Genomic DNA, 10,244 nt, shown 5'->3' on the forward strand with positions numbered 1-10,244 from the left:
GATAGTGGCACACCTGGTTGAGCACACATGTTACAATGTGCAAGGACTCAGGTCCAAGCCCAAGTCCCCTGGAAGAGGGAAACTTCACAAGTGTTAAAAACAATGTTGTAAGTGTCTCTCAGAAACTCTCCTCTGTCTCCACATCTCAATTTTTCTCTCTCTATCCAATAATAAATAATAATAATAAATTAAGAAGTGTTCATTTGACCTGGAAAGTTGTACAGTGGATATGATATTGGACTCTCAAGCACGAGTTACTCAATTTAATCACCATCATTACATGTGCCAGAGAGACTATCTGTGTCTCGCTCTCCTCTCTTATGTTAATCTTTTTTTAAGTGTTACTAAGTGGAAAACCTTACCTTACAGAATGGCAGAAAAGATCACATAATGTACAAAATGAGGCCAGAAGAGTCAGACAAAAAATAGTTTGCTTTTTCATCAAAGAGAAGGTATGCAAAGATTAATAAGTCTTACAAGGCATAGAAGACTATATCTAGAACTGCAAGTCACTGCATTCAGTATATTAACTTGGTTTATACTAAACTGAAGAACAAACCTTTGTACTCTTAGTTTGCCTACCTTATATAAGTTGTACCCACAAGGCTGCCACCACATGTGGAATGATAATAAGAAGGTACACCAACACCAGGAATTAAACCACACCAAAAGACCTTGACAGAGGTGAAGACAAGACTGCCTGAAAGGGATCCCATAGGTTCCACACACACAGATCATCTCAACAGAAGCTGTAGAAAACTATCCAACACAGAAGACTATGGGTTTCTCTTTGCAGATAGAACTATGTGACTCCAAGGACATTCTGGGCAAAGTGGATTTGACAGTAAGCAGATCATGATTATTTTTATGATACCTGGCCCAGCTAGGAGTGGAGGCTCCTTGGTTTTAAATTCACAATACTGGAAATTCTTCCCAAGTAGAAATAGTCCTGAGAGCAAGTGTTGGTCATTACACCAGGCCCCCTGCATTGCTTAATGCTGTGGTCTATTTACATAATTATTGTTTTGTCTGAGACCCGCCCTGCCTGCAGGTCATTGGTTTAATCCCCACTGGTTAGATGGAAGCTTGCTACCTTCATGCTTTTTTTTTTTTGCTCCACCCCCTCTCCTAGCCATTTCCCTTTTCCCACTTGCCACTTCTGGTTAAAGAGATATATAAAAGGCGTTGTATCTGATCAATAAGGAAAAATTGGATAGTGTTCCCACTCAGCCATGAGTTCCTGGTCATCTCTCTCCCACCCATGAAGCTAGCCCGGCAAGCAAGTTTAAGCTACTACTTATAAACTGTGTTATCCTGAGTGATTCTCAACTGGTAGAGTGTAGCATCCTTTCATGATCAAAACATTAAAAATAATGGGGCTAGGAGGTCAGCAGTGGCTCACTCCATTAAGCACACAGATTACCATATGCAAGAACCCCAGTTTTAGTTTTAACTCTGCTCCCCACCTGCTAGGAGAGAAGCTTTGTAAGCTGTGGAGAAAGTCTGCAGGAGTTTATCTTCTATCTTCCTCTCTATCTACCACTCCCCTCTCAATTTCTCTCTGTCCTATCAGAAACAGAATTAAAAAAGGAAAAAATGACCACCAGGAGCAGTAGATTCATTGTACAGAGACACATTAGTGCCCTGAGAATCCTGTTAGAGAAAAAGACAGAAAGACAGAAAGGAAAAAAGAAGGAAGAAAGGAAAGAAGGAAGGAAAAGAATGTGAATAGGGATTAGGGAATGGGTGGGAAATTCCTCAAACTTACTGAATCTGCATGTAGCAAACCTATAGCCAGCATAATATTCAGTAGTGAAAAACTGAAAGTTTTCCCTCTCCAGTCAGGTCCAAGTCAAGACTGACCATTATCACCATTAATATTCAATGTAGAATACTGGCATTGGGAAAATTGGGCTGAAGCAAGCAAGTGAATGAAATTGGAGCACCACATATCATGCACAAAAGTCAACTCCAAGTGAATCAAAGACATGGACATTAAACCAAAAACTATCAAATATATAGAAGAAAGCACAGGAAAAAGATGCAAATCCAGGGGCCAGGTGGTGCACATGTTACAATGCACAAGGGAAAGCTTTACAAGTGGTGAAGCAGGGCTGCAGTTCTCTCTCTCTCTCCCTTTCCCCTCTCGATTTCTGACTATGTCTAGCCAATAAATACAGATAATTTAAAAAATTTAAAAAAAAAAAGAAAAAGAACAAAGATTCAAATCCAATATCAAAGAAAACAAAAATAAACCAATGGGACAACATCAAACTGAAAAGTTTCTGCAGAGCAAAGGGTACCATCACCCTAACAGAAAGACACCCTACAGTATGGAAGACGATATTTATACAACATACTTCAGAAAAATAATAACCTAAATACATAAAAAGCTCAGTAAATTTAGCACCAAAAAAAAAAAGCATTAGAAAAATGGGTGGGTACATGGACAGAAACTTCACTGAAGAGTCCAGAGGGCTAACAGACACATGGGAATGTGCCCTAAGTCACTGATCACCAGAGAAATGCAAATAAAGATGAAATACCACTTTACACCTATGAGAATGTCACATTAGAAAGGACCTGGGCTGGGCACTGGCATACCTGGTTAAGCACACATTTTATGGTGCACAAAGACCCGGGTTCAAGTCCCCGCTTGCAAGAAGAAAACTTCACTAGTGGGAGTCGGGCAGTAGCGCAGCGGGTTAAGCACATGTGGTGCAAAGCACAAGGACCGGCATAAGGATCCCGGTTCAAGTCCCCAGCTCCCCACCTGCAAGGGAGTCACTTCACAAGCAGTGGAGCAGGTCTGCAGGTGTCTTTCTCTCCCCCTCTCTGTCTTCCCCTCCTCTCTCCATTTCTCTCTGTTCTATCCAACAACAACAATAATAACTACAACAACAAGGGCAACAAAAGGGAATAAATAAATAAATATTTTTGAAAATCTTTAAAAAAGAAAGAAAGAAAACTTCACTAGCTATGAAACTGTGCTGCAGGTTGGTATCTGTCTCTCTCCTCTCTCTCTCTTTCTCCTTCCTTCCTTTCCCTCCCCCCTTCCTTCCTCTCAATTTCTCTTTGTCCTATCAAATAAAAATGTTTTTGCTATTTTCTTTTTTTTATTTATTTGTGAAAAGGAAACACTGACAAAATCATAGGATAAGAGGGGTACAACTCCACACAATTCCCACCATCAGAACTCCATATAACATCCCCTCCCTTGATAGCTTTCCTATTCTTTATCCTTCTGGGAGTATGGACCCAAGGTCATTGTAGGATGTAGAAGGTTGAAGGTCTGGCTTCTGTAATTGCTTCCCCGCTGAACATGGGCATTGACAGGTCAATCCATACTCCCAGCCTGTCTCTCTCTTTCCCTAGTAGGGCGAGGTTATGGGGAATCAGAGCTCCAGGACACATTGGTAGGATTGTCTGTCAGGGATGTCTGGTTGGCATCATGCTAGCATCTGGAACCTGGTGGTTGAAAAGAGAGTTAACATATAAAGCCAAACAAGTTGTTCACTAATCATGAACCCAAAGGTTGAAATAGTGCAAATGAAGAGTTGGGGGTCTCCGTTTTGTAGATAGCTAGTAGGCATATTTTAGTTATATTCCAAAGGACCTGTGGCTATACTAGTTTTTATTGTTTTGGTTTTTTTTTTTTCCCTGAGCCTGAAATCTGATATGCAAGTGGATCGAAGTTCTGGGGAGATGATGTCATGGCTGGAAAAAGGACCAGAAACCTGGATCAGGGAAGAGAGTAGCTCCCAAATATGGGAAAGGTGTATAAATACTGTTGACTGTAAACCCCATCGATTTCCTATCAAATAAAATTTTAAAAAAAGGAAAAAGTGACTACTGGGAGCAGTGGATTCGTACTGCTGACACTGAACCCCAACAATAGCCCTAGTGGGAAAGGGGGGGAGGGAGAGGGAGGAAGGACACAACAAATGTTAGAGAGGATGTGGGGAAAGAGGAATATTTCTGCACTGCTAGTGGGAATGTAAATTGGTTAAAGCCTTGTGGAAAAGAATCCAGAGATTTCTCAGAATACTAGAAATGGATCTGCCCTATGACCCAGAAATTTCTTTCCTGGGAACTTACCCAAAGGGAACAAAAACACCTATCAGAAGAGATCTGTGTGTTCATATGTTCATAGAAGCACAATTTTTAATAGTCAAAACCTGGAAGCAACCCATATATCCAATGAAAGATGAGTGGCTAAAAAACCTATGACATATATATATGATGGAATACTACTCAGCTGTTAAAAATGAAGTCCATCTCCTTTGCATCATTTTGAATAGAACGTAAAGACATAATGTTTAAAAAAAATGGCAATGTTAAGTGAGGGGGAAAAAGGAAGAAGGACAAACACTTAATGATCTCACTTATGAAGCAGGACTTAAACAAAGAACTGGGCATCCTGTATTGCATCAAAGCAAAAGAGAGGGAGAGTAAAAGAGAATTGTGGTGTTCTAGTGCATAATGAAATTGTACCTATGTGTCAATAGCTGCACTATAAACCATTAACCTCCTCAATAAAAATTATTTTGGGAGTGGGGGTAAATAGCATGATGTTTATGCAAATACTCTCATGCCTGAGGCTCTGAAGTCCCATGTTCAATCACCCACACCACCATAAGGCAGAACTGAGCAGAGCTCTGATAAAAGTTTAAAAATAAATAAAAGTGTGTGTGTGTGTCTGTGTGTGTGTGTGTGTGTGTGTGTGTGTGTGTGTGTGTGTGTGTGTGTGTTGTGTGTATTTTAAATGTCATTCCTTGAAAGACCTCAACATCTCAGGGGGAAGAAACCCATGGGTCATATATTATTCTCATTGCATTTATAACATTTGAAGTATACAGCACTATGGCTTAACAGGTAAGGCATAGCAGGTAGAATGCCAGACTGGCATAGCAGGTAGAATGCCAGACTTAAATACCAAACATCCTGAGTTCGACCCCTGGCATCAAACATACCAGCCTGGAGTTCTGATTCTCTTTCTCCCCACTTACTAAATAAACAATTTTAAATAGTACTATCCTCAGCATGTAGTGGTCACTTATAAATGGTTGGTGAGTCAGACTAGTGTATCTATGAAAGAGATTTGTTCTTCTCATGTGTTGGGGATGAGATTTCAGTTCTCAGTTCCAAGTTTGCATTTCTATCTATAAGTATACCGATTTCAGTACTCTGTCATACACTGGTAGAAAAGACTGAGAGCTTAGTGTTGAATTTAAATGATACATTCAAATCAAGAGATGGATAAATGAAATCATATCCAAGTAGAATGAAAAGATTTTACAAAGAGAAGTAGGACTGCAGCATCCTAAGAATGTGGTTTCACAGGCCTGAAGAACTCCTAAATTTGGGCAGTGGCATCTAGCCCACTAAGGCATTGAAGCAGAGACCTAGTTTTAGCAAAACAGTATCATCCACTTCATTAAATTATTTATTTTAATTTTAGTTGTGGTACAGATTTTATCTTTCCACATTTTAAAAAGATTTGTCTGCTTTTTTGATGGGCCTAGACCTCAAATAAATCTCTCTCTCTCCATTGTTACTGGTCACCTCTATCAGGAACAACACAACAGATCTCTTTGTGGGCCCTCATAGGACCTTGCCCTCAACATGGATCAACAATGGTAGAGAATGTTCCATCATCCAAAGGGAGGATGGACAACATACTCTATGTTCCACCTGAGGAAGATGGGTTCTCAAATTGGGGCAGCTTGGAACATTCCTACTCATGACCACAGAATGTGAGCTCAGATCTACAGGGATGCAGAGGTCACATAGGCTCCTAAGCTGAATATGTGCCCCAGATCACATCAAATCAATGGGGTTTACAGTCAACAACATTTATACACCTTTCCAATATTTGGGAGCTACTCTCTTCCTTGATCCAGCTTTCTGGTCCTTTTTCCAGCCATGACATCATCTCCCCCAGACAATAACTTGGACCTACCTGCATATCAGATGTCAGGCTCAGAAAGGAAAAAAAAAAAAAAAAAAACTAGTATAGTCACAGGCCCTTTGGAATATAACTAAAATAGACCTACTAACTATCCACAAAATAGAGAGCCCCCAACTCATCATCTGAACTATTCCTGCCTTTAGGTTCATGATTAATCAACAATTTGTTTGCCTTTATATGTTAACTCTTCTTTCAGCCACCAGGTTCCAGATGCTACCATGATGCCAACCAGACTTCCCTGGGCAGATGACCTCACCAATGTGTGCTGGAGCCCCACTTCCCCAGAGCCCCATCTCACTAGAGAAAGGGAGAGACAGGCTGGGAGTATGGATTGACCTGTCAATGCCCATGTTCAGTGGGGAAGCAATTACAAAAGCCAGACCTTCCATCTTAAGCACCCCATAATGTCCCTTGGTCCATACTCCCAGAGGGATAAAGAATAGGAAAGCTATCAGGGGAGGGGATAGAGTATGGAGTTCTGGTGGTGGGAACTGTGTGGAGTTGCACCCCTCTTATCCTATGATTTCTGTCAGAATAAAAAATAAAAATAAAAAATAAAAAGATTTGTCTGTTTTTTTAGGAGAAAATAGAGAAGGGGAGAGGCAGAAAACCAGAGCATCACTCTGGCACATACAATGCCAAGGATTGAAATTGGGATCTCATCTTTGAGAGTCCAATGCTTTATCCAATGCATCACTTCCCAGGTCACTTTCTTGCCCTTAAACCATCCTTTTCTTTGAGTTTTTAGGTCTTTACAAGTATGAACATAGGAAAAGTCAAAACTGGTTTTATGTTTGTAAATTTAATCAACACTGTAATAAAAATAATGTCAATACCATGGGTCCAGAAGAAGTTTCCCTGTCACTCCTCTAAGAAGAATCTAGTGAAGTTTGAAGTTATGAAAGCATTCAAGGTGCTGCCTCTTGCGATGGTTATCACTGGAAACTATACCAGGCAAAATGTTTAGATGACCCTAACCTGAGGATTGCCATTTCAACTGAGATTCAGAGGTCTAGGAGGTTTGGGATGAGGACATTAATACCCTAACCACTTTCCTAAGTTGCCCTCTCAGCTCCTTCCACCTATGGCAGTTCTAGCTGCTTAAAACAGTCCCTAAGGGCTCAAAGTGTCTCAACTACACATCACTTATTGCATCAACATGTTGGAGGGAGTTAATAGTCTCTAATAACTGTTTGGTACAGAGGCAGGGGACACACACACACACACACACTCACAGAGAAACTATAAGACTGGAAGAAACTATACCCAAAGAATGTTGGGCGTGAAATGCAGAGCCCAGGCTCTGAGGCATTAGAATGGACAAAGCACTCCTCTGCAGTCCCTCCCTCTAGGTAACCAGGTTAACTCCAGAAACCCCACCAGCTATAAATAAGACTCATCACTTTCTTTTTTTTTTAATTTTCATTACTTTCCAAATCATTTTATTTGGGAAATAATGGTTTACAGGATAATTGACACATGATTACAGTTTCTCCCCATGAGAAACCATCAGTGATGTGGTCTGCATACTGCTCAGTGGTCTGCAAACTATCAGTGGTGTGGTCTGCATACTGCTCCTACCAACCCGAGTCTCACCATTTTTACTAGTCTACAAATTCATACATCGGAGACCTGCTCACTTATGAACTCTAGAGGAGACAAACATCTCTTTAAATCCAAAGTATTTTCAAAATTCAATTGTGCCAGATATTTGCTTTAGGCAACCCAATGGGAGAACTTCAAAACCTCAGAACTTCTCCAGAATGTGTGTAAAAGTGGGAAGTTGGAGAAATGGTTTAATCTGAGGTTAAAGAAGAGACATGGTTTTTAATCAGGTAAAAGATACTGGTACCCTAGTGGGGGTTATATTGTTATATGGAAAACTGGGAAATGTTATGCATGTACAAACTATTGTATTTACTGTGGAATGTAAAATGTTAATTCCCCAATAAAGAAACCACAAAAAGAAAGAAAGAAAAAGATACTGGTCCCAATATAAGTGAGTCAATATTCCAGCAAAAATTTCAAACATCTGAGGAAGGTTTCACTAGAAGGTTGAAAACAAGTGAATTGAGTGTTTACCATCCAGGATTGAAACTGCAGCTTTTCAAGAATCAGGTGTGGGGGTCAGGTGGTGGGACACTTGGTTAAGTGCTCACATACACAGTGCACAAGGAACCAGGGTTAAGCCCCTGGTGTTGCCCCCACCACCACCTGCAGGGGAAAAGTTTTACAAGTGGTGAAGCAGAACTGTAGGTGTCCCTCTGTCTCTCTCCCTCTCTGTCTCCCCCTCTCCTCTCGATTCTCTGTGTCTCTTTATCCAGTAACAAAAATAAATTTTAAAAATTTTTTTTAAAAAGAAAGAAATCAGGTGTGGAAATAAACCGGAAGTAGTGGCCTTCTATTTGCCATGAATGCTATCTATAGCTAGAAGCCAAAAACCACTCAACAGAAGTGTTCCCCAACTTCATGCCCACAGGGAAACACTATGATTTTGTACTTTTGCACAGATGATTAATCTTATTAGCCATGCAACAACCTATCATTTCTTAGATCAAAACATCTCCTCCCACAGTGTGCAAATCTATGTCTTGCTAAGAGCATCATCAGTGCACCCAATCACTTTATTTCCCCCTAGAGCACTGCTCAACTCTGGTTTATGGTGGTGCTGTGGATTGAACCTGAGAGCTCAGAGCCTCAGGCTTAAAGATCATTTGCATAACCATTATGCTATCTCCTCAGCCAGATTTTGTGCCTTTGAAAGGCCCTAGGCACTTGCTCCTTTGTAGGCTCCTTCCTCCATTAAAAAAATAATAATAAGGGGCTGGGTGGTGGCACACCTGGTTGAGCACACACATTACAGTGCACAAGGACCTGGGTTCAAGCCCCTGGTCCACACCTGCAGGGGGAAAGTTTTGTGAGTGGTGAAGCAGGGCTGCAGGTGTCTTTCTGTTTCTCTCCCCCTCGGTCTCCCCCTTCTCTCTCAGATTCTGGCTGTCTCTGTCCAATAAATAAAGATGGTGATAATAATGCTGATAATAATAATAATAATTAGTAGTAGTATAAAGTCAAATACACCATTATATATTTAAAATATTTTTTTGAGTCAGCTCTCAGTGTAAGGCTCAGTCAAGTCCATAGTGCCCAGGTTCCTTTCTCTGGCACCACTGGGAAATGCTACAGCACTGGAGAAAGTTATCTCTCTCTCTCTCTCTCTACCTCCTTCTCTTTATCTTGTCCCTGTCTCTCTCTATCTCCCCTCCACACCCCTCAACAGACAACTGAATGGAAAAGTGGTGTGGGTATGGTGAAATGGTGAATAAGCCAGACAGTGGCTCTGCAAAATAAACTTCCTTAAATTTTCTTTCACCAAAGTCTCCTTTTTTTTTTCCTTGATTCTTAAAAAAAAAAAAAAAAATTAAAGTTTTTTTAAGGGCCCCCAAAATGGTTTGTGAGCACTGCCCAGTACAAAGTGGCCATGCTGGGCCTAAGTCTAAGAACGTGGGGGGGGGGCCGCAGGGGGTAGCGGGGGAACCCCAGGGACCTTAGTCCTTACCCCACAGCCAGGGGATGTGGCAGGCCGAAGTTCAGTCTGTACTCATCCAACTAGGGCGGGTCTGGAAGCCCAACGGACGCCCCACAAACAGGTGCACACCCCCAAAGTGGAACCCCATTTGATGTGGGGACTGTTGGGAGGAAACTTAGCAGTTTCCGGGGGCGCTTCTAGTTCCAGCACTTCCTTCCCGGACCAACAATGTCCGAGAGGGACGGGGGCTTGCCCTGCTCTTACTTACTTGCGTGCCACTGACCACGAGTCTGTCCATGGCGACAAGGCGGACGCGAGGCACACAACACCCAGCACCGAGCGTGGCAGCGGGCAGCCAGGCAGAGCGAGCAGTTCCGCACTGGGCGGTCAGCTGACCCGGCGGAAGCCTGGGGCGCAGGCTGCTGGTCTGGTCGCAACAAGCTGCACGAGTCTCTCGCCCTCCGATGGTACTCATGCAGGTGAACCTGGCAGCCAAGCCAAGGCAACCACAACTGTCCTGCAGAGGGCCGTGCCACACACACACACCACTAAGGTGTCAGCCCTTGACCTCCCTGAGGTTTCCAGGACTCTGTGGACCCAAGAGGGGACACACACACACACACACACACACACACACACACACACAGTGTCAACACACACACCACGGTGTCAGCCTTTGACCTCCTAGAGGGTTGCAGGACTCTGTGACTCCAAGAGGGGACAGAGGAATCAAAATAGTGCTCTCCC

At 42.2% G+C, this 10,244-nt stretch overlaps 1 protein-coding gene across 1 annotated transcript in view; it reads right to left on the bottom strand.

The window, feature by feature from the left end:
- The window catches only part of LRMDA (leucine rich melanocyte differentiation associated), a 1,384,659-nt gene extending 1,374,791 nt beyond the window's left edge, over positions 1-9,868 (bottom strand). Inside the window, exon 1 of the mRNA XM_060171730.1 lies at positions 9,766-9,868. Within this exon, the coding sequence (XP_060027713.1) occupies positions 9,766-9,795 (30 nt within the window). The 5' untranslated portion in view covers positions 9,796-9,868. The remainder of the gene's footprint in view (positions 1-9,765) is intronic.
- Between the last annotated feature and the right edge of the window lie 376 nt (positions 9,869-10,244).

This window comes from Erinaceus europaeus, chromosome 1 (assembly GCF_950295315.1).
Source record: "Erinaceus europaeus chromosome 1, mEriEur2.1, whole genome shotgun sequence".
Classification (NCBI taxonomy): Eukaryota; Metazoa; Chordata; class Mammalia; order Eulipotyphla; family Erinaceidae; genus Erinaceus; species Erinaceus europaeus.